Below are 27,981 nucleotides of genomic sequence, written 5' to 3' on the forward strand. Positions count from 1 at the left end.
TTTTGCGCAACGATTCACACAAAATATCGAGAATTCGACGATATTATGTAAATAGAGAAAGAAAATTTTCAATTTAGTAGGAGCTTAAGTCCCTTATTAAAGACCATGTGCATCTCCCGGCATAACGAATCCGATCCTCACATTGTTGATGCTCTCACTGGCGGACCTACACTTAATGGGGGAGGTAATGAATTCATTTTTTTAATTATTTTCTACTATAAAGTTCTAAAATTTATTCACATTCTATACACATTATTATATAAAAGTCCCTATTAATAATCTAAGTTACCTACAAATTTATTTTTAAGGTAAAATTTGAGAATTTAGCCCCTACTTCCGTGCATTTCTGCGTCCGCCACTGGATACTCTTAGGTATGTTGACATGACTCAAAATTCTTTTGCAATTAAAATAGTCAATCATTTATTTTACTTAACAAAAATAAATACTTTTTCAAGTGTGTAACTAAAGTTTGAGATCTATTGAAACATTATCTAGGGATGTTGTATTAGCATTAATTTGATTATATTTTCAAGAAATTACAAATCAATACTTAATGGAAGTTGAAGCTAGGAAGATGGATCATCCTTTGTCTCTTACCATTGAGCATAATTATTCGCTTAGTCGATTATCAATTAATAGATAACGGAATTGAATGAATCAGTTACTATTAGTTAATCTATAATAATTTTTGGTTCCGGTTAATTTCAGGTTAACTTTTAAGAAGTTGGGATTAATTAAACGTAAAGGTGTATTCAATTATTAGTTAGTCAATATTCGATAACTGAACCGAATAAAATAAAATCGGTTATCAACTCTATGCCACAAAACACAAACATATAAGAAATGAAATCAAGAGACCAAGAAAGGCCAATTCAAGTGAATAAATCATCCATTTAAAATGTAACTTGTATAAACTTAAATTATTATTTCCGGTTCACTTCTGCAGTCCTGAAACCCCTTGAGATCACACTGCTTTTACCTCTGTGTAGTTATTTTATCACTTCTACTGCTTCGACGAGACAAAGCAGAAGCAACTAGAAAAAAACGCAACATTCATCTCTCGAACGGGTCTCCTCCATTGTGCTCTAAAGGGGAGACTGCCGCGGCTACTTTCTCTCGGAGATTGAATTTCTGGGCGATCAGGGGCCGTACATCTTGAGCTCCGACTAAGCTTTCCAAGAACGGGAGCAGCAATAACAATTCTGAATCAGAACGATCGTCAAACCAGCTTTCGATGGGGATTCCGTTGTCAACTTGGAAACCAAAAGCCTGCAAAGCCATCACAGACATAATAAGCCTATATATCTCAAGCTAAAAAAGTGGCGTGACGAATAAAAATCATACCTGGGGAGAATTGTCGATTATGATGACACGAGACAAGTCACGGCCGAGAACTGACAGGTCTTTTAGATAATTTCCGTCCACAAAAAGACAGGAATCGCGATAAACACGATGGCGAAAGATTTTCCTCTTAGGGTCCAAGACATTTAAAAGCTGCTCAGCGTAGATGCTTTGGCTGGCGGTAAATATAATTATCTCGAAAATCCTAGATACTCTCTCCAGGAATTCTCTAAGATGAGGACGGCATCGCACATATACTGTGTGCTCCTTCAGGTTGAAATTAACAGAGAATGTGAAATCTGCATCATCACATGCTTCGAGCGTGGAGTGCACCAAAGTCTCTGCCATACACAATAACTTTGTGACTGCAATTTCATAATTCACCGACAAAGATGCAAATATAAACAATCGCACAAACAGGTTGGTCCAACGAGTCAACCATCTTCATTTAACGATCACGACATTGTAAAAAAAGCAAGAAAATGCACCGGAACTTTTTCATGTAGGTGGTCATTTTCGGTAGCCCTGTCTAATGACTGATAAGTGACTTTCGAATTTAGTAAACTAGTACTTGAAACAATAAAATCAATAAGCAGTGAATCACCTCAACGAGGCTTCTTTATTTCAAATTTTAATTCAATAATCAATTAGGTAAATTATCCAATCAGCTTTATTGGTGCCACTAGGCAATCCAACATAGGTAAAGGATCTCGATAACAATACCATAAAAGAAGTGCCAAACGGTAAATTGTGCTTACCATCCAAGTCCAGAACAAGTGATGTTGAAGGGCAGCTTCTTGTTTGTTTAGGCAATAGCAGAGGGCGAAACATTGGGACCACCGAAGAGAGGTCGGGTAAATTCTTTATGAAAAAGTATGGGTCAAAATCATCATAGTCATCAGCATCTTCATCCTCCTGACGTACATCAGCTGACATGTGGTCCTGATTGTTCTCATCAATGCATTCCAGGTTTGAATTTTTCATGGAGAGATAAATAGCTGAAACTTCAGGTGAAAGAGTGACACCACCTAAATTTGCACAGAGAGAATAATCTAGTGAATTAATCAAGGAAGAATTTATGGAATTTACGGAGATAAATACGTTTTGCCTTGCAAATACCTGGGCAATCAATCTGGATGTTCTCCTTCCCACAGTCCTGGTTCCCATTCCGGAAGTAATTATAGAAGTCTGCTGGAATGATTAAATCAGAGATAAGTTAAGGTACTGAAATATATATGATGTATTAGACATCGGAAAATAAAATGCAAGCAGAAAAGATGTGATCAGTATTCATATAATAATGTACCTTCACTTGAAATATCATCGGCATCGCTTCTAGCAAGGTGAAAGGAAGGAGAGAATATGGTGTCCGCACTGTAATTAGCAGCTCCATTCTCATGACTCTATAATATGACAAATAAAATAAACAAACTCTGACAAGTTATACGAAAACTTGTTACCACCATTCTTATTCCCAGAACTTAAAAATCAGACGGCCCGTGTATTTTTGCAAAGACAGAATCAAACAATGTAAAGCATAATTGTGAAGAAAGAGTATCATATCCAGAGCAGCTGATTACCTTATTTAAAGAAGAATCATGAGATTCATGTTCAGCTTGATGATCCAAACATACGTTGGAGTCATCTGCATCTACCAATCTGAACTTGGTATCCAAATTTGTTCCACCATCAGATTCCTCAACCACCTTCGATTTTGTGCTAACTGAAAATTCAACAAGAAACCCCCAAAATGGTAGAAAATTAAGAAAAACTAAAGAGGGACTGGCTATGAATAGGATTAAGAAAACTAAGACTTGGGAGCTTATCGTACAAAGATGTGCCCAAAGAATCGACCAGAGATAGCAAAACATAAGGATAGAGATGTAAACAAGCTACAGCTAGTAGCAAAATCAGCCACCTAATTTAACGGAGGAACTAAGTCTCCCAATTTAGGGAAGACATAGAATTCTCTAGGTAAGTTTGTAATGGATGAACTAAGTCTCCCAATTTATGGATTTAGCATTGCATTCTCAAGGCAAAAACTTCAGATAACGGGTGGTTGAATAGGCTACTAACCAACTTTTTTCTTTCTAGCAGATGATGTAATTATCTCAGCAACTTTCTTTCCCTGAACCTGCACATTCTCGGCCAATTTTCTCTGCTGTCTTGGAACCCTAGGGCTGGCAACCTCTCGAGAATTTCTACCGGTTGTTCTTTTCTTGGTCTGCATTGCTCATTTAAGGAAGACTGTCCCAGCTGTAAACCACTCTCATTAGACTCAAACTCGATTTCATTAGGTTGAAAGAATAAAATTTTATGCAATCCCATCACCACATACACACCCACACTCACACAAAACCTTCTAAATTCAATTAGTCAAGAAACAATGCACTATCCGTATAAATCCCTTATGCAACGGAAACAGCATTCCAAAATCTACATTTTGATGGAGTAATTGTACAAGATAGAAACAAGTTCCAGACATTTTCTTGTTGCTGTTAAAATCAACTCAACAATACTGAAATGGAGCATAGAAACCGACTGACAAATCCATTTCTCTGTAAAATTACAATTAAACAATTCAATTAAACCTTGACTGCAACACCAAGAGCTTCACTGAATTGACTAAATGCTAAATATTCACAAGCCCCAAATAACATAAAAAAAATACTCATAAAACCACAAAGGCTTCTATTCACATTGAGCAAAAACGCAGGAAATAAAACAAAATCCCAAAACACAGCTCAGCGGATATCTAGCTACTGATTCCATTGCACCCAAATTCCAAATCAGAGAACTAATTCTCCACAATTAGAGAGAAATAACACTTAAAAAGGTAGTATTTTTTTTTCGAGAAAAAATGAACTCAACCACTTAGCAAATCCACATGCAGCTCCCCCCAAACTTGAGCCAATCAAAAGAAACCCTAAATCCCAAAAAAGCTAACCACAAAAGAACACAGTAGAATTGGAGTATGTCAGCATGCGTATTCACTAACTCAATCGCGAAAATCCGAACAAATTCAGAAATCCGAGGAATGCAGCAAATGATTCGTACCTCGAATTCAAAATCTGCAAGATCAGGAAAGTGAGCTGCTGAAAGCAATTAGCTGAAAAGAGAGTTTTGTAAGCTCAGTTCAAAATGGAGAATTTTTCAAGAGGAAATTAAAACCTCTTCTTTCCCTCCAAAGATTAGAAAATGGGAAATATTAGAGGGAAATGAAAAGAGATCGAAATGGCTTTTCTATTTTCTTTTTGCATTTTTCTTTGGGTGAAGAAAATGGTTTGAAATGAAATTACTGCTCTTTGCAGCTTATTAATACCATCTTCCCTTAAATTACGATTACTGTCTTTGAATTTACAGAATTTTGTACACAACCACGCGCGGGTCGATATTGGATATGTGTACTCGCCCTTAAATCGTGTACGCGTGGACGACCTTTTGTATAAATCGATTTTTTATTGTGGTCCCTTGACTTCATGAAATTGCATTCAAGATACATCTCGACATATTTTTAATTTCATTGAACTATTAACAAAAGTTTTTGGACAATTTGTGTTCTAATATTTCTGATCCCTAATTAATTTAATATCAGGGATAGTCGTTTAACATTGTTATTTAGAGAGTAAGTACATTAATTTCATGATATTAATTATAAAATACGTTTTTCTTTTACTACAAAACTTGGAGTATTTAACGCAATGCCAATAATATAGGAATAGGAGCACCTTCAAAATGCATTTCCTTTTTTTTACACGTAATATTCTTATTAAAATCTTTACCGTTACCTTGTCGATAGATACTATTTCAGTGGAGTACTTTCCAATTAAAGTGGCTTGATAAACATTACCATGCTGTTTTTTTAAAAATTTAAAATTAGAATTACATTAGTCCAATTGAACGAAATTTATCACAACACTATGTTATTATATATATACTCCCTTCGTCCACTGTTAAGAGTCTCCGTCACTTTTTCATGTTCTCAACATTAATCCTCTCACTTACTTTACTATTTTCCTACGTTTAACTATTAATTATCATTTTTATAAAATGAGTGCACAAAAATGACCAGAACTCCTAATGGACTGAGGAAGTAGTTCGGAGTTCGGACAAATCTCGGTGTGATTTTGAATCATCATTTTCTGCAAATTAAAGCAGAGATGGACAATGCAATAGTCGATTAATTAATATGGACACTTTAATACTCCCTCCGTTCCATGTTACTTGAGTCACTTTACTTTATCTCCACTTTAACTATTTTTATTATTTTTACAAAACGAATGTGAAAAAAAAGTGACTCAAATAACGTGGGACGGAGGGAGTATATCTCAAATACATCAATATTTCGTCTTTAAATAGTGCCACATAATTAATCATTGATAAATAAATCTTAGTGTGAGGTTTAATTCCAATCGGCACTGGTACTCAAAAATCAATTTATTTTAGATTTTTGAGTTTATATTAAAATAAACCCAGATCGTTTTTTTATTTATTTCGTGAGAAAAAAATATTAAAAAGAATAATCTTTTAAATTTGAGTTCTATGTAAACTGTTGGAATAACATTTACGATAAAATAAAATTGAGTTTAATATGAATGATTAAAAATGTTCTAAGTCAACTTCAAATTCCGAATAACAAATTTTCCCTTTCAAATCTGTTCGTCAACTTCACGATTTTTCATCGTGCAAATACAAAGTTAATCTTATTATATACTCCCTACTCTATAAAATATATTTGTCAAATTGTATTTTATTCCCTTCTTCCGCTTTTACATGTCGTGTATTTTCCTTTTCGTTCATTTGGTATTAAATAGTAGTACTATACTACTATTACATTTCATTTTAGTTATTTTTATAAGTGGACACACTAAAAAAAACTTGAGTTGAGAGTATTTTTGAAGGACACGAAAGTCGAGACACAATTACTTCTGTTGATTTTTTTTAAAATAACAATAATTTAGGACACAAGAGAAACGTTCATAAATTATGACAAATTAACTTAATCTTTTACTCTTTTAGAACGTTTCCGTTTGCATCCTTCAGTTTTAGTTGGGAGTGAAACACCAACAATAATGACATTTTTTTAAGTATTGGTTGTATATTTAGAAATACAAATTAACGTCCTTAATTCCATTAAAAATATCCCTGACGATTCTTTTATTATAGTGACATATATTTTCATAACTCATTTAATTCACATTTTATTATAGAATTAATATATAAAAATAAAAACTATATTTTCACTAATTTTTTTTCAACTGTACGAACGTCAAATAAATTTCTTAAAAATTAGCTCTGATCTACTATCACTGAACATTCTCCGAACGATGGAGTACATTTTTAAATACAGAACTAACTCATAATTATTTTACCCTATTTACTCATTGAAAATTGAAATCATTAAGGAACAGATTATTACAGCTTTGATGAGAAAAAGTAGGACAACGAAGAGGTGAGATGTTATATTATTATTTGGTTAATCGATACTTATGTGTTTCTGTCACATTAGGTTACTCGCACGTCACAAAGTAGATGGTAAAGATACTTTCTTATTAGTAAATTGAGAGGTCGAAAAAAGTAGAGATTGAAAATGTGATTTTTGGTAAAATATATAGATGATCCACCAAATGAAAAAAAGCACACAACAGATTTGGTGGTGCCTTAAATGAGTAGTAAGCATCGTGGGGAGAATCTTAATAAATAGTTCAAATATTTTGATGTATATGTTCCAAAAGTACTCCATTTAATTATTACCATAAGGATGAGTTTGAATTAAATGAGTTGCACATCGTCAGGAGAATCTTGGAAAAATAGTTCAAATGTTATGAAATATGTACGCCATTAAATTATTACCATAAAGATACGTTTGGTAATTGTTAGGTAAGTTATTATATGTTTATATTAATAATTTTAATCGGTTGTTTGATTGCATGTATTCTGAAATCAGGCAACTTGTTTTCACACGCGACATACTATTAAGAAATTCACTGCATATTAGTGCCAAAGGTTAACTCGCAAAGTTTGCTTGAGCTTTCTTAATTGTTAATCTTATAGATTAAAGACTAGTGAACTTCCCAATAACTTATTTTGTAAATAAACCCAATAAATAAACAAGATAAATCAAGAAATGGAACAAGGAAAATGGATAAAAGGATAGAGGATGGATTAGTGTTATAATTTAGGTGAAGAACAAGAAAGAAATCTCAAATGCACTTTCACATACAAACACCTAATGACTTCACAAACTAGCAACACAAGAACTAGCAAACATACCTTTACAATTGATACTCGGATATTTTTAAAACTGCGTGCACAATAAAGAATGTCAAGCTTCCTGGGTCCAGAGAATCCACTAGATCACAGGGTCTAGGAACTCACGGAACGCTGAAAGATCTCGGTCGTCGGACACACAGAATATCTCTTCAAAACCCTCGACCACCTATACTAAAATTAGTATAGAGAAGTAGGGATCGATCCCACGAGGACATATGCGAAAGTATGCATTTAAAGGGGTTTTGGGTGGTATGGTTGCTGCCACGCAACTTGGGGTTGAGGAATTTATACTAGACTTGGTGATTGAAATTTGCTATGCTAACAACTAGATCTAGACAGAAACAGGAAACATGCATATAAACTGGAACAAGCGAGACAATTACTAGATCTAAGAAAACTATTCCCTAAATTACCTAGACCTGGGAAAACAACTGAAGGTGGGGACCATTTTCTGAAAATGGTAGAGTACGGTTAAAAAGCTGCAAAATAACTAACTAAAGGACTAACTAACAGTGACATCATCTTCTCCAATCTTTGACATGAAACAATCAGTTAAAAAAACAGAGAGAGAGCGTAAATTGAAACGAAGCAAACTGAATTAAAGGCAATAAAAACGAAGAACAGTTAAAACTAAGGCAGATCTACGCTACTAGACGAAGCAACATGAAAACCTAAGCAGAAAATCAAAATCCATGCACAACTCAGTTTCCCCTGTTCAGATCCACACTTCGGATGCTAAATCCATTCTGGATCCAAGCATCCGAACCAAAGTCCGATAAAAACCATCTCCATAACTACAGATTCGCCGATTCACCACAGATCAACAACAATATCCACAGATCAAGTACACAAACATCTAAAACAGAGAATAACCATCAACCTTCGAAATAAAACTCCTCAGAACATAAAATCAACGTAAATCAACACCAATCAACACCATCATGACATAAAATGAACTTCATAGAATAACGATAAGTAGCAACGAGCAGTCGACTTCCAAAACGGTGAAGTTCGACGGAAATCAAAACGCAACAAAAAACTGAAAGGTAATAATTGTATATTCGCCCTCCTTGAGGACGGTGTTGCCACAGAATTTTCCGAAGATGAACCACTGAACTACCCCAGAATCCCCATTCTCCCAAGTGTGTGAGTGTGTGTGTGAGCTGAGAGCTAAAAATTGTATATTTCGTATGTTGCATGCTCCTCTTTATATAGGCGTGGAAATGGGTCCAGCAGGGGCTCTTTTGTGTGAATAGTCTTCTTTGCCCTCAGCTTTGGACTTCCTTCGTCTAGCCATTTTCTTCCTTAATTCTGCTCACTTTTCGTCTCTCTCCTTCGCTGGTCCGCTGCCTTCAGTACTTCCTGGACCTAGCGAATTCCTTCACACACCTGGCTTAAAATTTGTGTTAGACCTAGTAAATGGTGACTTTTCATCACGTAACCGATGCATGAAATTAGCCTTATCAACAATCAACCTTAGTCCGGCAAAAGATCGAATGCAACCCGAAGGAATTTAATAAGTCTTCAAAAGATGAAGAAGGTGAGCTCTCAAATATGGAAAAATTGTCTCTTACAAATATTTAAAAGCTGGTGACAAGAACCCCAGACATGGGTATTTATACTAGAGGTTAAAAGTGCAAAACAAAAAAGTAAAAAAGGAGCAAAAATCGCAAGTCGCACAAAAACGCCCGGGTCGGGCGTTTTTCCTCTCCAGGCCGGGCAAACTCTCTGTGGTCGGGGGTTTTGCTTGTTGGACTGCGCGGCTTTTGTAAAACGACCATAACTTCTTCATTCGGGCTCCGATTGAAGCGTATAAGGTACTCACGCGAAGCTCTTTTGACGATGAAGACAATGGTGGTCTTAGAAGAGTATTTGGATACCATCTTGATAGGCAAATTCTGATTTGAATCAGACCTCCGAATCTGGCTTGGCTCCTTGCCATATCTCCACCTTCTTTTCGGACCCCGATCAACACATGGCCCTCGATGTTGCTGCATCGTATGATAGTGAATACTCGGATTCACATCATTTCTAGACAATCTTATATGAAGAATAGGAATAGTGCCAAAGGTTAACTCGCAAAAATTGGCTTGAGCTTTCTCGACAATCTTTTATGAAGAATAGGAGATTCTCCACTTAGTCGAAGAGATTGTTAGGATTGTCGACTGCAACATTAGTTTGATATTGTTCGTTTGTCCGTTTTGGGTCAAGCCCGCACGGATTTATTTTTGGGACATTAGTTTGATATTGTCCGTTTTGGGTCAAGCCCGCACGTATTTATTTTTGGATCACCCCCAAAAGGTCTCAAATATCAAACTAATTGGAGTTGGACATGAATTATACACACCTTCCAACTTCTTTCATTCATCCGATGTGGGATGTGTTTGTACCCAACAAACCTCCCCTCAAACCGAGACCACATGAACATAGGTCGTTCCATCCCTGACTCCTGGGTCATCCAGGGCCCGACTCTAACCTGAGTCTTTCAGGTCCGACCCTTATCGGGGCTCATCCAGGCACAACCCAAAGCCATCTGATACCACTTGTTAGGATCGTCGACCGCAACATTAGTTTCAAATTGTCCGCTTTCGGTCAAGCCCGCACAGAATTGTTTTTGGATCACTTTCAAAAAGCCTCAAACTAATTAGGGTTTAATAGGAATTATATACACCTTCTAACTTCCATCAATTATCTAACGTGAATGAATTTGTACCCAACATAGATAATAAGGCATAGGCGTTGAAGAGATGCAATAAAGAAGTAGATGAATGTCATTGTGAAAAATAGCACTTGTGACAAATGCCCTCTACCATGAGGGAAGAACCTAGAAGAATAGTGTTGATGGTGCTCACTATCAAACAACGACCAAATTGATATACTGAGAGGTCCAAATAAAGATTAGTAGCAATATATATTGTACTTAGATTTATGGATTGGATTATGATAAATATTTTCCATGTTATGAATATGAATACCGGAAAAGTTTTACTTTCGATTGCAAACAATGATTTTCGATTGCAAATTAACAATGATTAACTGTCACATTCGTATAATGTGATCAATGCCCTTCTGTATGGAGAATTAAAGAGAGAAGATAATACATGACGATTCTCCAAGATTAATGGAAGGTGAAGAATGAATTAACATGTGTAACTAAGAATATTGCTAACAAGATATTATTTTCCTCACACAAAAAATCAGTTTATTTTACGACAAGAAGACAACAACTAACATCACGAAAATTGATTGACATTTCATAAAAGAAAAGATCGAGGAGACAATTGTAAAACTTCTACTCGCTTGATCGATTACCACTAGCAAATATTATGACCAAAATAGTGAATTCAAGGAAATTTTGGAGATAAATAATAATTTAAAGAATTAGTATTTCCAAACTATTTCCCGCTAAATTCCACCTCCAATACAGAAGAAATATATATATATATATATATATATATATATATATATATATATATAGGGTCTTGTTAGGTTGAGATTATTTAGCTAAATTGAGAAATGAGATGCAATATGGGCCACTAATCCATAAGATTAACAAAATGTCAACAAATACCTCATTATGTCAATAAGGGGGTATAATTGTCTTTTCATTAAATTGTGTTTGAAATCATTTTCTAAAATCCTCTCTAAAACTCTAGCCGCAATGTCTTCAAATCTACAACATTCAAATCTTCAAATCTTCAAATCTTCAACATTCATATCTTCAAATCTTCAAATCTTCAACATTCAAATCTTCAAATATTCGAACCTTCAAATCTTCAAATCTCTTCAACATTCAAATCTTCAAATTTTCAACATTCAATAAAATAACACTTATTAAAATGTCAACAACTAAAAAATAACACTTATAATTCACATATCAATACCGAGAATATCGAATGTCAACAACTCGTATGAAAATGTCAACAACTAACAAATAACACTTATTATTCACATATCAATACCGAGAATATCGAATGTCAACAACTCGTATGAAAATGTCAACAACTAACAAATAACACTTACTATTCACATATCAATACCGAAAATATCGAATGTCAACAACTCGTATTAAAATGTCAACAACTAACAAATAACATTTACAATTCACATATCAATACCGAGAATATCGAATGTCACACTAACAAATAATACTTATAATTCACATATCAATATCGAGAATATCGAATGTCAACAACTCGTATTAAAATGTCAACAACTAACAAATAACACTTATAATTCACATATCATACCGAGAATATCGAATGTCAACAACTCATATTAAAATGTCAACAACTAACAAATAACACTTACAATTCACATATCAATACCGAGAATATCGAATGTCAACAACTAGTATTAAAATGTCAACAACTAAAAAATACCACTTACACATATCAATACTGAGAATATCGAATGTCAACAACTCGTATTAAAATGACAACAACTAACAAATAACACTTATAATTCACATATCAACTGCGATGTCAACAGCAAATATTATTCATGTCAACTACGATGTCAACATCAAACATTATTCATGTCAACTACGATGTCAAAAGCAAACTTTATTTATGTCAACAACAAACTTTATTCATGTCAACTATTATGTCAACAATAACATTTTACAAATAATTAATGTCAACAACAAATATTTTCATGTCAACGACGTATATTATTTATGTCAACAAAATCGTATTAAAATGTCAACAACTAAAAAATAACACTTATACTCACAAAAAAAAATAACACTTATAATTCACATATCAATAGCCAGATTATCGAATGTCAACAACTCGTATTAAAATGTCAACAACTAAAAAATAACTTTTATAATTCACATATCAATAGCCAGAATATCAAACGTCAACAACTCACATTAAAATGTGAACAACTAAAATATAACACTTATTATTCACATATCAATAGCCAAAATATCAAATGTCAACAACTTTATTAAAATGTCACCACCGCAGCGCCAATCTTCCTCCCTCTCTTCACCAATTTCTTCTTTCCCCCTCTTTCCCCTGTTCACCGGAGCTAAAAAATTGAGATGTATGCATCTCAATTTCCGCCACATCAGAAACGACCAACTCCACCGCCTCAGATTCAACTTTTTCTACAATTTCGAAACCACGGATTGGACTCAACCCCCATTTTATATATTTACACATTGCTAAATTATACCAACAAACATATCTCAAATTTCAATACATTCAATAAACTAATATTGGAATTACAAATTAGTTCAGTACTAGTGATTATGATAGCTTTAATCATCAGTCATTAATATGTATCAACTACGATGTCAACAATAACATTTTACAAATAATTAATGTCAACAATAAATATTTTCATGTCAACGACGTATATTATTTAAGTCAACAACAACGTTTTACATATAATTCATGTCAACAACAATGTTTTACATATATAATTTATGTCAACAACGAGCTATATAATTCATGTCAACAACGAGCTATATAATTCATGTAAAAAAATAAACATTTTCATGTCAACTACTTATATAATTTATGTCGGCAATATCACAAACATCTTATCTACACAACTAAAAAATTCCAGCAACACAATCGAATTAAAATACACAAATCAACTTGAAAACTAAATTTTCACTTAAGCCGTAGACAAAATCAAGTTTAGTTAAGAATTAAATTACATGATTTTGATTCGAAATCAAGCAAAACGAAGCAAAGACACTGATTTCACAAACAAATCTAGCAAATTGGATCAGAAACGAAGCAAATGAAAGCAAAACTTACATATTGGAGTTGATCTGAAACAGAAACGAAGCAAATGAAAGCATCTGCACCAGCAGCTTCAGCGTGCACGAGCTCGTCTTACTGCAGATCTCGCCGAAGACGATCTCCAGCAGCGATTTGAGCGGAGACGAAGGAGGCATCGGAGACGCCGAGCTTGTCCTTGAGGTACTCGACGAGCTTTTGAGCGTCGGTGAGGGTGAGGTTTGAGATCTGGTCGCCAAGCTCGACGACTTTCTTCGGAGCATCGACGGCGGCGGAGGGGAATTCGCCTCCTCATCTTCGCGATCCTCCTCCGATCTACATCCGATCGGAGAGAAATCGCACGTTGCAAACCCTAGAAATTCCCGCCGCCGGAGCAGGAGATCATCTCGATCGTCGAATCGAGCGGCGGCGGAGGGGAACCTGTCGATGCTGAAGAAGCTGATTCCGTGCACAGTGGAGGGGAAGGTGAAGGAGAGCTTCGCGATCGTGAAGAAATCCGAGGATCCGCTGGGGAATTTCTGGCAGTCAATGGTGGATATGATCGTGGAGAAGCAGATGTTAGAGAAGAAGGATTTGGAGCAGCTGTTGTAGTGCTTTCTCTCGTTGAATTCAATTGATGAAATTACCAATCTACCATTTCATAATAAATTAATCTAAAAATATTTTTTGTGTGGCAAAATCTGGACCACTCATTTAATAAAAATGAATGGCTGATATTGCATCTCATTTCTCAATTAGCCTAAATAATCTCAATTGATCACAATCCTATATATATATATATATATATATATATATATATAGAAGAAGACCGTGCCAACATTAACGAGACGCATCAGTCGAGAAGAAGAGGAAGGCTATAGCAGTCGAGCACAATCGAATTGCTGTCAAACGACACCGTCCGACTGCTGATTTTCTGCTCGATTCTCTCCCGATGAGTCCTCGCCCCAACGATCAGAATATCCCGGGAGATCGTGCTAAATCGCGGCCAGTTAAGAAGCCCGTTCCTTCTGCCACTCGTTCAATTGATGCCTTCTTTCAAAAAAAATACAAAGGCTGATTAAAATTTCTGTTGGTATTAGGTTTTCATAGATGAAATCATATCAATTCTTGTTCTAGGGGATGGTGTTGTGAGCCTGTTTCAATTCTTAATTTGACTTAAGTTTATGGATATTAGATATTTTGGTGCTTAATCTGATCAACAATCATGTGCAATCGTGATTATATTAGACTTTATAAAGTTGCGTTTCTGGATAAATCAGTTCAATATGTTTAAATTGCTTTAAATTATGAAGTATTTGTGGCTTGTGATTTTCTCTACAAAATGAAATGGTTTTGTTTGTTAAATGCTGCAGAAAATGTGCAAATGCAGGCTTTAGATCTTGTGAAATGATCCATTAATTTATTTACGGGTACAACTCTTTTTATGCTATAAGAGAATGTAAACTGATTATACAGATTAATGACAGATTAATGATTTCTTGGTGGACACCCGAGATCCTATGGTGAGAAGGGGCCAGAAAATGACGAGACAACCGACACTGTATCCTCTCTGAGATGGTAAGAAAAGCCTTTCTGACTGTATGCCCTTTCTCTGTTTGTTTTCTTTCCTCTTGTTATGTGAGATACGCCTCGACTTGGTGAGTTGATGCTGCTTGGTCCCATGGGCTGTAAGCCCAGGGAAGATTTTCTATTTAGAGGGCTTGCACTTCCAAAGCCTCCGTTTATGCTTCTATCAGAAAGACGCCGACTGCTAGTGCCTGGCCTTGTTCCAAATGGGCTGTCAGGCTCAGGTACTACTTTACTCTGTACCTTCTTCTGTTCCTGCATTTAAGATCACCCTTGTGTATTGAAATATTCTAAAAATGCCATAATCACAGTTTATAGTAGTATAAGGGAGTATGGAGAGATTAGTGAATGAGAATGAAAAAGGTTCTGAAGATATTACCCGTTGTCTTTGTTTCTCCTCTTCCTTTTCCTTTCTCAACATATGGTACTCTTCAAGCATTGCTAGTAGAGGAACCTGAAGTCCGGATTTTAGTTCTAGTACAAAGGTTTATTCAGAAACATTGCAAAGCTGAATAATGAGGCATAAAAGGCTTTGGATTCTGATCATTCTGTGAATGAAATCAAAGTTAGTTTCCTAGAAAACTGAACAAGTGCATGATCATGAAATGAAAAACCAACTCAAGTGTGTATAAGTTATCCTGAGAGTGTTCTCTCTGCTGGAACGTTATCTACCTAACCAGTTTAACACTACAATTTCATCACTTCTATGAATACCATGTCTATCATATATCCAAGAATGTGTCTTCACTGTTCCACAGCTTTCTATATAGATAACTTTTACTTGTTATATTCCCCGATCACATGGGAAGATGGTACGTATTCATTATGCTTACAAGAATGATTCACTGAAGTAGCTATTCCGAACAGTATACCTCATCATACAAGAAGACTTTCTTTCTTTCATCTTCCCAGTCCTTAGTCTTGGATATCAGCAAGTCCACCAAAGCTGCCAGGAGGATGAAACAGACAAATTTAATATGGTTATCAACCCTTTTAAACTCATCTAGTTGGTTTAGTCTTTCATTCTAGTACAAAATAATGCATTAGTAATAATCATGGAGATAACTCTTAACCTGGTATCTTGTTGACCATCAATCTGGCTCGCTCAGCTCTTTTAAGGTTCTTATGAGCACCTCTGCTAACCGAATAGCGATTTTCATCCTGAATTGGGAAATTAGCAGCTAAGATTTTCTTGCTGAAGGGGTTCTTAATGTATTTGTATTTAAATGAAGAAGAGAAGAATCTGACCATGCTGTACTCTTCTAACCAGAGCTCCTCGTCACATGCCAATATCCACTTTTCAACCTTCTCCATGATCACCTTCCTGCTACTAGCTTCTTCTTCAGCTCTTGATATCTGCTCATCCACACTTGTGAGGAGATCGGCATGATCAATCTCCCCTTTTATATGTATGGCCATGGGTCAAATGTGATATAGGAGTATGAGCTACAACTAAAAATTTTCTTTCTAAAAATTCAGTCTTACCAGAGTCTATTTGGCTGATTATTTTTTCCATCTCCGATCTCGATGGTATTTCCATGTGTGATTTTCTGCATATGTCCTCGAGCTCTATTTGTTTCTTGAAGAAAAACTCTTTCATCTTGCTTGCTTTCAACTGATCCAGTCTCTTCACTTCAGTGCCAGCCTTGAAAACGATTTATAATCAAATTAAATCATTTCTAGCATATAATTCTAGAGAAGTATCTGACGGTATACCTGCTGCACCATGTCAAGAGTAAGGCTTCCGGGAGTGGATATCTCCGCTGATGCCATCGATGATAGATTGGCAACACGCAGAAATTCTTGACGATCTTTATAGGGTGTATCCATGAGACTCCACAAATTAGACAATGCTTTACCAAGTTGTTGCAGCTGAATAAATAAATCAACTAAATATAGTTAATATGCTAAATCATACATATATTTTGATTTGAACCAGCTTACTATCTGAAATTTGCACAAGATATAAAAAAATCAATTACCTTGTTAAACCGTGTTTGTTTTTCTGATTGAAGGGACTTCACTGTTCTATCAAGCTTTTCCAGGATACCATCACTAATGTTCTTTGACAATCCTGATAATTCGTTCAAGCTTGGGTGCACCTTTGTTATGATCGATGAAGAATCCATTCCTAAAGTGGCTGACAAATTTCTAATTGTGCTTATGCAGTTTTCCATCCTCTGAAGTCTGTCGCTCTTTTGATAGGGATACAAACATGCAAGAAAACAAATAAAAGTGATTGGTTTCTCAATTTTTTATTTAGCCCCTAACAACATATTTTCACTAGAGTACCTTCTCACTCTGAAGTCTCTGAAGCTCATTTTGGAACTCCTCAAGTTTCTTAAGTGAAAGATCATTCTCATTGACACAAACAGGTGATGTTGAATCGTTATACTCTGTCCACCCTGCAATTTCTGCAGAAATTTTATGAATTTGCCCTTGTACAACACGGAATTGCTTTACTCGCTCTTCTTTCCTTAACTGCATCTCTCTTAGTGCTGGGGTTATAGAATTCAGTTGCTCTTTCAGCGTTCCTTCCATTTTCTCTGGCTGTCGAGGATGAAAAAGGTACTTGAATCAAAACATAACAGTACATATTTTAAAGCTTTTCTCCTGCTAAGATCTATAAATATTGTTTGCTGTAATGCAAAAATATCAGATTGTCAAGCTTCCTTCCCCTGTAATGTTACATTAATAGATGTTTTAAATTAGTTTTTTTACATAATTGCAATATTTTCATTTTTTTTAACATTATGATTGTCTCTTGATCTTCATGCAGAAAGCATTGAGAGTATTTTTCATGTTTCATATTATTAGGTTTCTGTTAAATTATGTGATCATGACCAAGAGCTACAACTATATTGGCTCTTCCATGATACAGTACTGAATGAGTTGCTTATACAAAGGTTTCGATTTAACTGGTTTGTAGTGTATATCTTACCCTTCCTGGCAGTGATCTCTCTCCAAGGGAGAGGAGGAGATGCGTAAACTCAGCCTCGGATTCTGCAAGCTGCTGATGTAGTCGAGCTCGTGAAATGTTAGCTCTGTCAACTTTACGTCTATAAATCTCGAGGCACTCCTGTTCAAGATCCAGCAGAAACTTTTCCCGCTCTAATTTGTCTTCTCCGATTTCATCCCATATGATCTGCAAGCGAAAGGCCCGTGTTACAACAATCCGGTGAGCAATCTGACTGATCACATTGCCATAGGTTAAAAAATTCGTATAAAGACATGCCTGTAATTCTTGTAGCAAGTAGCCACACGACGTCTCCAGCAATGCTAAACTTCCCATCCCACCATTTGATTTCTCTAAGGATCCCATCAAGAGAATCTGTTGTGATGAGATGATGAAAGACTAGAGATTTAGCAGTCGTTTCCTAGAAGCGACTAGTGTTGTCTCGTACCACAAGAGCAGTTTTAAAAAGTAGAGAGATGGAGGGACCATAGTGAGGTGGGACTTTGGTTTTGGGAGTGAATATTTGCTTGAAAGATAAGGTTTCACTGGTGGGTGACAGTGGAACTTTAGGCTCAAGGATTCTTTGTTGCTTTTGATCTTTGAGGTTTGTTTTCCGACTTTACTGTCAAGGTTAATTCTAGTGTGTTTTGTGTCAACAGATGAGATGATGGTTTGATTCTCTCATCACAATTGAGCTTCTAATGATTGTGAGGTCTCATCACTCTTTTTTTGCTTTGAGCAGGACTTGATTCTCAAGCAAAGCTCTCTGGAAAAAGGGGAAAAAGAAATGGTAAGGCATCTTATATTTGTGCTTGAGAATCTTGTAGTATTAGATTATCATATGAGAATCCACTTTTCTTGGAAACTTACTCATTTTATCTCAGATAATTAGTAAAGTCACATTTACTAATGTTATGTTATTGGAGAGGTACTGCTATTACTCACCAATATTAGTCAAACTATGAATGAAAAACCACTAGAATATGTCTCACTAACTCTTTTGCTAGTGTCTATTATCTGCATTTTGTATGATTAAAGAAAAAAAAGAAAGACATTCCCCCTATTTCTCTGGACATAATGACGACATTAAGATTAGTGATGCCTTGTCCAAAAAAGGACATTTTACCTTGACTATTGATGAGTTTTTAGAGACAAAACTAGTGCATTGCATGTTTCTATTAAAAGTTCATTTAATGTAGATTTAGTGTTAGAGTTAGATTGCTTGGTAGCATTTCGTTATCACTACGTTTTTGTTAGGTGGCGCAGGTAAACGAGAACGATGTTAAACCTTGGGTTTTTTCTTATTAAAGTCAATCATATTTTTTTTTAAAAACATGGAATACACACGTAGTCACCTTGTCTGTTGAGAGGTGCTCACACATGTATGCAATAAATATTTATGAGTGCTTCACAAGTCTAGAGACCAAATAACTGATCATATTATAATTTCTAAATGACGTGGTGGGTGTTCCTCAATTGTGACTACACAACAGTTGGCAAACGCAATTAACATGCTACTATATGATAGTCCTTCAATAATGATCTCATTCAGTACACATGCTTATTCGGGATTCCGTATTTAGAATTCGTGGAGTCAGATACAATAAAGAAAGTTAGTTGTTGTTGACATCGGAAGGCTGTCACTATTAATGAATTTCAGATGAAGAACGGAAGTAAATCTAAGTTTAGCAGCCTTTTATAATTTTGTTTTATGCCTAATAAATAATAATCATGTTTTTTTTTTCATTTTTGTGTGTCCAAAAAAATTAATCAATCTTTCATTTTAAAAATTCTTGTTCTTTTACTTTTTTCTTATATTTATTTTACTAATTAAAATTTGTATTGTCTACTACTAAGACCATTGGTAGTAGAAAGAATAGGGATATTCGTATGGACTGTTATTGTTCTTTTAACGAAAATATTTCAAATATAACCTAATTAATCATATTTTGTACATCCTTAATGGACTTGATTCTTTATTAGGCCAGCCCAATAAGGTCCAATCATTATATGAAGGCTTTTATGCCAAAGGCTAAATGCCAAAGCTGGATATGAATTCTAAACACTAAAATGTGTGTTTTATCAAATGTCCTCCAAACAAACTAGTCCAAATTTTAAATATAAAATAGTCACCAACGAAGAAAATAAAATTAAAAAACAAGCAAAATAATCGAAGGAGTCACGTTTCTTTAAAAAAACAAATTACATTGGTAAAAGTTCCAAAGAAATGAAACCTTTGTATAGAGATAGAGATATAAAAAAGGCGAGATAAAATTAGAGTTGCATATGATGTAAATATTTAAATAAAAAGGAGGGGAAATAATCAGATGAGACGCCTGCACAAAGTGAGGCCATCTCCGATTGAAAGTTGGGCCAATTCAATGCGAGAATCCGCAGCTAGAAATGAGTTGAGAGCAATGATATGATCTTTGCAACCCCTCAAGAAGTCATCCATCTCGTCTTCCTCCGCCGCGACGACGGTGCCGGACCACAACGTGTTGTCGTAGGCTATAATTCCTCCTACCTTAACCAGCTTCAGCAGTTGTTCGTGGTAGTTGATGTAGTTCTCTTTGTCCGCATCAACAAATGCATAATCAAATGTCCCTTCCTCACCCTATTAATTCATTAATTTCCCGTCAATTACGTGTATCACTTTGATTCGACACATATATTAAGAAATATGAAAGAAACGTAAATGTAAAACGTTAATGATACGTGAGTCTAACTTTTACATATTAGTTCGATTTCACAATAAATTTGGAGTAAAATAGGTTAATAAAGATGTTCGGCTCAATTACTAATTACTATATCAAAGAATAATGGAACATGTGATAGTGGATATATCTATATAAAAAATGGGACATAGTATACTGTTAGATAGAGGGAGTAGAACTTATGAATTCGAAGTTAATGAGAAATGTTATGCTGCATCTTATTTGAGTACTAAGAATATTAGTTTTGTTTATGCTTTTATTTTAATTTAATATAATCTACATTATTAATTTAATAAATTACATATAAATTAAAATTTATTTTATTTTATTTATTTAAATGAAGTTAAACAATCATGCTTTCATTTAAGTAATTTGTTAAATTAATAATATTGATAATAATTTTTTAATTATTTAAAATAAAATAAATATATAAAATAAAATAGTAAATAATACTACTAACATTCATGGGAGACAAAATATATAGCATAATGAAAATGAACTATTAAAATATTTATCATATGCCAACAAAGTTTACGTTTGCACTATTGGAATAGAAAATGAACAATTAGTTAATTGCTACAACGAAAAGAGATATGCGACCGGCCAACCAATAATGGTGTAAGGTAGTGGACTCTTAATCAGAACCAATTACTTTATTTCAGTATTATAAAATTCACAATTATATTAATATTATCTTTGTAAGAAGTAATTAATTACCTTGGAGAGGAGTTCCTTCATGACACTCAAAGCATCCGACTGGATGAACTCAATTTTGTGAGCCATGTTTGCCTTTTCAATAAATGGCAATCCAATTTCGTAGGCTTCCCGATCCGGGTCGATCGCGGTTATCTATAAAACGACGATCAGAGAGGTAAGTCAAGATAAAAAAAAACTACGTGAACTTTGATTCCTCAATGAGTATACATACATATACAACTCAATTATTTTATTTTATTTTATTTTTCATCCTCCAAATTTACATACCTTGCCGTCATCGGGAAGAGCTAGAGCTGTGGAGAGAAGCGAATAACCGGTAAAAACTCCGACTTCGATAGTCTTCTTCGCATTCATAATTTTCAAAAGCATAGAAATAAACAGGCCCTCATCAGCCGGCACATTCATAAGACTCCTGATTAATCATCAATTGATTATTACAATTATTTTATTAATTAAAAACTACTATAAATGTTTGGTTTATATATTACCAAAATTTATATTTATCGACGGTAGCATTCCTTATCTCTTTGAGTTGTTCGTGCTCTCTAGGATAGGCACTTGTTTCCAGAATATACTGAAAAAAATTAATATGAAATATGTACTTAATAAAGAAAAACATTGAAATAAGCTAGTTTTAAAATATTATGCAAAATTAATTTAAGCAGGGAGTAGAAAGAAAACCTTAGCCAGGGCTTCGCTCTGAAGAATGGAGCCATAGAACTTATCCTTCATTTTCAAATTAAGCTAATAAAGATGAATGATAAGTTAGGTATGAATGAAGGGATGGTGTATTTGTTTGAAAGAATGAGGCTATTTATAAAGATTAAAGACTCTATTTGGAAGAAATGTCACGCACAAATACACTACAGCAACTACTCTCATATATACACTGTATTTTATTTAAGAGATATTAATCCCTAAAATCATAAACTTTGTCTTATATTTAGTACTTCCTTTGTTCCATAGTAGTGGAGGCGTTTCTTCTCGGCACGGAGATTAAGAAAAATTGTGTTAGGTGAGTGAAGTAAAGAGAGAATAAAGTGAAAAATGAAAAAAAGTAAAGAGATGAAGAGAAAAAAAAGTAAGAGAGAGCAAGGTTGGTCTGAAAAAATGTGTTGACTTTTACTAAAAAAGATAAATGACTTTATTACTATGGAACGTATTAAAATGACAAAATGACTCTATTATTATGGAACGAAGGGAGTACTATTTTCCATGATTTTTGAAATTGGTCTATAATATCATAAACTTTGCACTTTGTTTGATATTTCCCAAACTGACTCAAATAAAATATTTTCAACAAAATCTTATTTTACATGAACAATCGTGATAGGTTTTATGATATTTTAAACCACCTTTTATGTTCATAACATGTAGGATAGAAAGTCACGTTAAAAATCACATGATTTAATTGTGTCAAGTATGATAAAAAAAGCCTCGTAAGTTAGTCAAATATAGTGAAAGACATGCTATGAAAAATACAAAATAAAATGCAAAGTTTGTGATATTATAAACCAATTTCAAAGTTCGTACGAAATACCAAATTTTAGACAAAGTTTATAGTTTTATGGAGCAATATTCATAGTTTACTTTTTAATTTTTTATATTTGAGTTTGGGTGGGTTGTTAAGTCATGGAGATTCCCCCGGCCAACAACCACCATCTCATTAAGTATCACATAATTAATTATTTGCAAGAATTTGATAACATTAATTGCTTGGTTACACATGAATGAGACAACTCGATGGCAGTCCCCTAAATTATTAATTACTATGAACACAAATGTAGGCTACAAATATGAAAATCTTCATCCTCCAAATAAAATAAATGTTTATACAATTAGTGACAGGTCATCAAACAAATCATGAGTTTGGTGAGGATCTATTAAGAAATAGAAGTGGGATTCGAAGTTTGGTAAAATCCATTTAGAAAAATGAGAAATCATGATTGAGTTTGGTGAAGGGCAATAAAAATTAAGAATAAACTTCAAAATGAGAACCCATAGAAATCGAGCAACATGAAGGTGAGTTGTTATGATATTCATATTTTTATTTTAATACTACTATTATTATTAAAATTATGAGTATTAAGTTGGCAGCATGCATTCCAATGGGTGGGCAAGTCAAATACTCAATGTAGGCATCACAATTAACCCAATTTTGTATATATATAAATCCTTATATACCGTGGTTGGTAAATAATGCTGTTTTTTTTAATAAAGAAAATAATTTATTATAAAGAGAAATTATACTAATTTTGATTTATAAACTAAATATAAAAAAACTATATTTTTTTAATAGAGGTATCAATTAACTGCTAAAACGGTGTAATTGTCCAAGTGCTCGAAATATTTAATGTTAACCATCGTTTATAGTACTAGCTAGGTTTATCGAATAAGTACAATAAGTCAGTGATGAAGGTATGCCACTATCAATGTAACGATTAATTTTTAGAAGATAAAGGTAAGGTATGCTCCACTATCAATTTATCATGATGAACTTTTTTGGGTAGGCGGTTTTATAGCAAAAACTAAAATCACATTTTTAATATGGGTTGCCGTTTGTGTAGATTAGGTGTCCTCAACAACATTGGAATCTTTTAAATACGTAACTATTACATGTACATCCTTTTATACATTACTATAATTTTTTAAAGTTACAAGTCGTAAGATATATTTCCTCCGTCTGCAATTAATCTTCACTCTTTTGATCGGACACGAGTTTAAAAAAATATAAAGAAAAGTTGGTTGAAAAAGTTAGTGGAACGTGAGATCCACTTTTTTATATTGGTTTTATAATAAAATGTGAGTGAAGTAAGTTAGTCGAATATGAAACCTACTTACCATTTATGATAAAAATTAAGTGTGACAATTATTAAGTGACGAACCAAAATGGAAAAGAATGACAATTAACCGGAGACGGATAGCTTTGCTTTTCAACGACAAGCTGGCCTAAAATTTTCTTAAAATTATTAGTACTATTTTTATAAAAAAAAAATAGTTACATTTTTTTAAAATTTTAATCTAATTATTAAAATTAGTCTCTATCTATTTATGAAAAATTGAATTTTCTAATAAAGTGAATTTCATTTTTACTAATAATATTTAAATATGGAGTAACTTTTTTCTCTATATTTATCTTTAATTATTTTATTCATTTTGTATTAAAAAACGTGTAGCTCGTATCAAAACTCTTTACATGTACAGAGAGTAATTGATCATATTTTAGTTATTTTTGTAAGGTTAAAAATCAACCGTTAATATAATATGGAGAAAGTTATTTATCTTCTAAAGAGCATTCAAACGAATACTAAAGTATCTAATACTCCATATTGATTAGCACAGTCAAGGTTAAAATGAATGTGTATAGCCTTCTCTGATTTCGATTGGATAGATCAGATCTAGCACGAAGGCAGAGTATAGGAGTCTTGCTCGTGCCATCAAGCCCCGTCCTACATGCTAAGACAAAGCACATTGTACTTTGTCCGCGATAAAGTCCCGGCCAAGGATATAGAGCTACGACGCATGCCTTCGTCCCACTGCGTACCTTCGCTTTTTCACAATAATGAATATATGTCCATTTTACTAATAGATGCATACTCAATTTTTTTCCTAAATATTTTTGTTTCCATTTTCTCACGGTTTCACATGTAGTGCTTCTTCTAACAAATTTTATAAAGTACTACTACCTTGAAGGCTATACCTTTTGTTTCCATTGGCCTATAAAAAACCATTTAGCTTTGAGAGAGGAAAAAAAAACACAAACTACATCTCCATTTTTGTTCTAAATTTTGTTGCATTCATCATTTAGGGCACAATTAAGAAGTCTAGCTATTTGCTCGATTCTCGAAACTTCATCAGTGTGTAGTGAGTTAGAGGTGTTTTTATACGTTGGTAAGAAGTCGTTTTATATTTGAGAACAATTCCCAAGCTGAGAGCACTAGCTTTTCTCGGCTTGACTTGGTTTTCATTCTTCTTCCTGGTTTGTTCATTTCCTTCGATTGTACTCCCTTCATTCACTATTAGGATTCTCATTTTTTTCCAACATGAGTTTTAAGAGAAATGGATGGAGAAAGTTAGCTAAATACGAGTCTCACTTGTATATACTATTAGTTTTAAGTGTAGTGAAATGAGTTAGTGGAATGTGAAGTCTCTTACCATTTATAGTAATAATGAACCAAGACTTCTATAATTGAAAAACGGTAATCCTAGTCGCGGACAGAGGAGCAATAGTTAGAATTCAATTTGTCACGTTTGAGATTTTTTCCACATTTCAAAACATTTGGTTATCACAAAGACACAGCAGCTGGAAAATCAAACCAGAATTCAGTTCTCATCAATGCCAAACCAACCGATAAAGCAACATAATGAAACGATAATGACACATGATTTATTAAATTATTAATTAAAAAGGGAAGGGAATTAGGGAAATGATGAGGTGAGACGCCTGCACAGAGTGAGGCCATCTCCGATTGAAAGGTGGGCCAATTCAATGCGGGAATCAACGGCTAGAAATGAGTTGAGAGTCATGATATGCCCTCTCGCGCTCCTCATGTACACAGGAATCTCGTCTTCCTCCGCCGCGACCATGCCGGACCACAGGGTGTTGTCGTAGGCTATAATTCCTCCCACCTTAACCAGCTTCACTAATTGCTCGTGGTAGTTGATGTAGTTCGGTTTGTCCGCATCTACAAAAGCAAAATCAAATGTCCCTTCCAAACCCTATTAATGCATTAATTAGATAATAATTGGACTCTAATTTAAATAATTTGGTACGTTAATAATAATTTGGTACGTACTAAAATAAAATAAATAATGTTGATATAAATTTAACTAGTAAGAGAAGTAAAACATGTAGCATAGAAGTACTTAATTTCATATTATAAAATTCACATTTATATTAATATTATCTTTGTAAGGAGTAATTTAATTACCTTGGAGAGGAGGTCCTTCAAGACACTCATACCATCAGACTGGATGAACTCAATTTTGTGAGTCATGTTTGCCTTTTCAATAAACGGCAATCCAGTTTCGTAGGCTTCCCTATCCGGGTCGATCGCGATTATCTGTATAACAACGATTATACAAGTAAGTCAAGACAAAAAAAAACACTGCATGGGCTGGTGTACTATTAATCAGAGATAATATGTACATATAAATCTAAAAAAAAAATTCGTCCTCAAAATCTACGTACCTGGCCATCGTCTTCAAGAGCAAGAGCTGTTGCGAGAAGTGAGTAACCAGTAAAAACTCCAAGTTCAATAGTCGTCTTCGCATTCATAATTTTTAGAAGCATAGAAATAAACTGGCCTTCATCAGCCGGCACATTCATGAGACTCCTGATCAAATACATAAGATCAAATTATAATCAATTATTATTATTGGGTTAATAGCTAAAAAATTCACCAACTATAGTCTAGTTCTGATTTTACTACTTATTTTAAATGTGGTGAAAAATACATGAACTTCAAGTGTGTAGTCGATTCCTCACAATTAAGTAGTATATATGTTACTTGTCATTGTCAATTTTAAATAATATAGAGATGATATGAGAAAATCAGTGTTAAAATGGCAAGTCTACGCATCAAATCAATGAGGTTTTGATACCAATTAGATGGATTTTTATAGTATGTAATTGAATTTTTAATGTATATTTTGAACGTCGTTTTGGTTTTGTTAAACATCCGATTTGCCACCTCATACCAAGACGCCATCGTTCTGTACATTCCGACGACATGTCACATTTTGACCCAATCTGGGTGAAATTTTATTTCATGGGAAATTTGTTGCACGCCAAAAGTTTAAATATAAGAATATAAATTGTTGAAGAAATGTACATTAGATGATTCGTACCGAGATTTATATTTGTCGACGGTAGCATTTCTGAGATCTTTGAGTTGTTCATGTTCTCTGGGATAAGCACTTGTTTTCTGAATATACTGTAATGAAAATAGGATACCACTTTTCATTGATAATGAAAATATTGGAACAAGTTTTAAAATAATTTGTATAATAATTAAGTTGAGAGTAGAGAGAAAACCTGAGTGAGGGCCTCGCTCTGGAGAATGGAGCCGAACTTAGTGTCTTTCATTACTCCTTTCATATTTAGGGTGGTATGTTCCTTTGAAAGAATGATGATTGAGGCTATTTATAGAGCTTTATTTTGAAGTGCATGTCACACATCACATCAATAAATGACACATTACACAACTACGTTGTAAAGCCATTAATATGAAAAAAATGTCACATGACACAACTACGTTGTAAAGTTTGAAATAAATAACTCACACATGACATAACACAACTACCATGATAGGTTTTGTAGTTTCGGGCCTTCCGGGTATCTCAGAGCATCTCCAATAGCGACTAGCCCACCGGCTAGCCGATTCGCGGTGCTAGCCGGTCGGCTAGCCGAACTACTGCAACCGGCCAGCGCCGAATCGGCGAGAAATTAGGCGAGCACACGGCTATTTCTAGACGCGGCCGATGCGCTCACCGATGCGTTGGCCGCCATTGCAGGCTGGCGATCGGCGAGCGAAATTTTTTATTATTATTTTTTAAAAATTTTGAAACACTATATATTCGTGATTTTCACGTCATTTTCATTTGCACCACTTGTTTTAACGAGTTTTCTCTCTATCTAAATTTTTGTACAAG

The 27,981-nt window shown here is 34.3% G+C and overlaps 3 protein-coding genes and 1 long non-coding RNA gene across 10 annotated transcripts; 1 reads left to right on the forward strand and 3 right to left on the reverse strand.

The window, feature by feature from the left end:
* Nucleotides 1-818: 818 nt before the first annotated feature.
* Nucleotides 819-4,631, reverse strand: LOC125213913 (CTD small phosphatase-like protein 2). Of its 2 annotated transcripts, none has more exons than XM_048114708.1 (8): nucleotides 4,400-4,631; nucleotides 3,419-3,598; nucleotides 2,923-3,065; nucleotides 2,649-2,745; nucleotides 2,462-2,530; nucleotides 2,101-2,370; nucleotides 1,346-1,683; nucleotides 819-1,270 (listed from the first exon to the last, which is right to left on the reverse strand). In XM_048114708.1, exons 2-8 carry the CDS (start codon nucleotides 3,570-3,572, stop codon nucleotides 1,055-1,057), a joined length of 1,287 nt encoding a protein of 428 aa, XP_047970665.1. In that variant the 5' UTR covers nucleotides 3,573-3,598; nucleotides 4,400-4,631; the 3' UTR covers nucleotides 819-1,054. The 2 variants fall into 2 exon arrangements, with proteins under 2 accessions (XP_047970665.1, XP_047970664.1); XM_048114707.1 differs by having other exon boundaries at nucleotides 2,462-2,533.
* Nucleotides 4,632-14,311: 9,680 nt separating this feature from the next.
* Nucleotides 14,312-18,816, forward strand: LOC125212305. Of its 6 annotated transcripts, none has more exons than XR_007174641.1 (5): nucleotides 14,326-14,362; nucleotides 14,841-14,931; nucleotides 15,052-18,118; nucleotides 18,191-18,500; nucleotides 18,639-18,816. It is a non-coding gene; the product is annotated as an uncharacterized LOC125212305 (long non-coding RNA). The 6 variants fall into 6 exon arrangements; XR_007174643.1 differs by lacking the exon at nucleotides 14,326-14,362 and having other exon boundaries at nucleotides 14,845-14,931; nucleotides 15,052-15,164; nucleotides 17,110-18,118; XR_007174640.1 differs by having other exon boundaries at nucleotides 14,312-14,362; nucleotides 14,841-18,118.
* Nucleotides 18,817-20,063: 1,247 nt separating this feature from the next.
* On the reverse strand, nucleotides 20,064-22,167 carry LOC125211759 (flavonoid 3',5'-methyltransferase-like). Its single transcript, XM_048111679.1, has 5 exons — nucleotides 22,009-22,167; nucleotides 21,816-21,901; nucleotides 21,595-21,739; nucleotides 21,328-21,459; nucleotides 20,064-20,510 (listed from the first exon to the last, which is right to left on the reverse strand). Exons 1-5 carry the CDS (start codon nucleotides 22,057-22,059, stop codon nucleotides 20,220-20,222), a joined length of 705 nt encoding a protein of 234 aa, XP_047967636.1. The 5' UTR covers nucleotides 22,060-22,167; the 3' UTR covers nucleotides 20,064-20,219.
* A 3,464-nt stretch (nucleotides 22,168-25,631) lies between these two features.
* On the reverse strand, nucleotides 25,632-27,436 carry LOC125217009 (flavonoid 3',5'-methyltransferase-like). The gene is made up of 5 exons (XM_048118827.1): nucleotides 27,365-27,436; nucleotides 27,178-27,263; nucleotides 26,519-26,663; nucleotides 26,259-26,390; nucleotides 25,632-26,046 (listed from the first exon to the last, which is right to left on the reverse strand). The coding sequence occupies exons 1-5, from the start codon at nucleotides 27,425-27,427 to the stop codon at nucleotides 25,747-25,749; spliced, it is 726 nt and encodes a 241-aa protein (XP_047974784.1). The 5' UTR covers nucleotides 27,428-27,436; the 3' UTR covers nucleotides 25,632-25,746.
* Nucleotides 27,437-27,981: the final 545 nt, after the last annotated feature.

The sequence above is a fragment of the Salvia hispanica genome, chromosome 3, assembly GCF_023119035.1.
Source record: "Salvia hispanica cultivar TCC Black 2014 chromosome 3, UniMelb_Shisp_WGS_1.0, whole genome shotgun sequence".
Lineage (NCBI taxonomy): Eukaryota > Viridiplantae > Streptophyta > Magnoliopsida > Lamiales > Lamiaceae > Salvia > Salvia hispanica.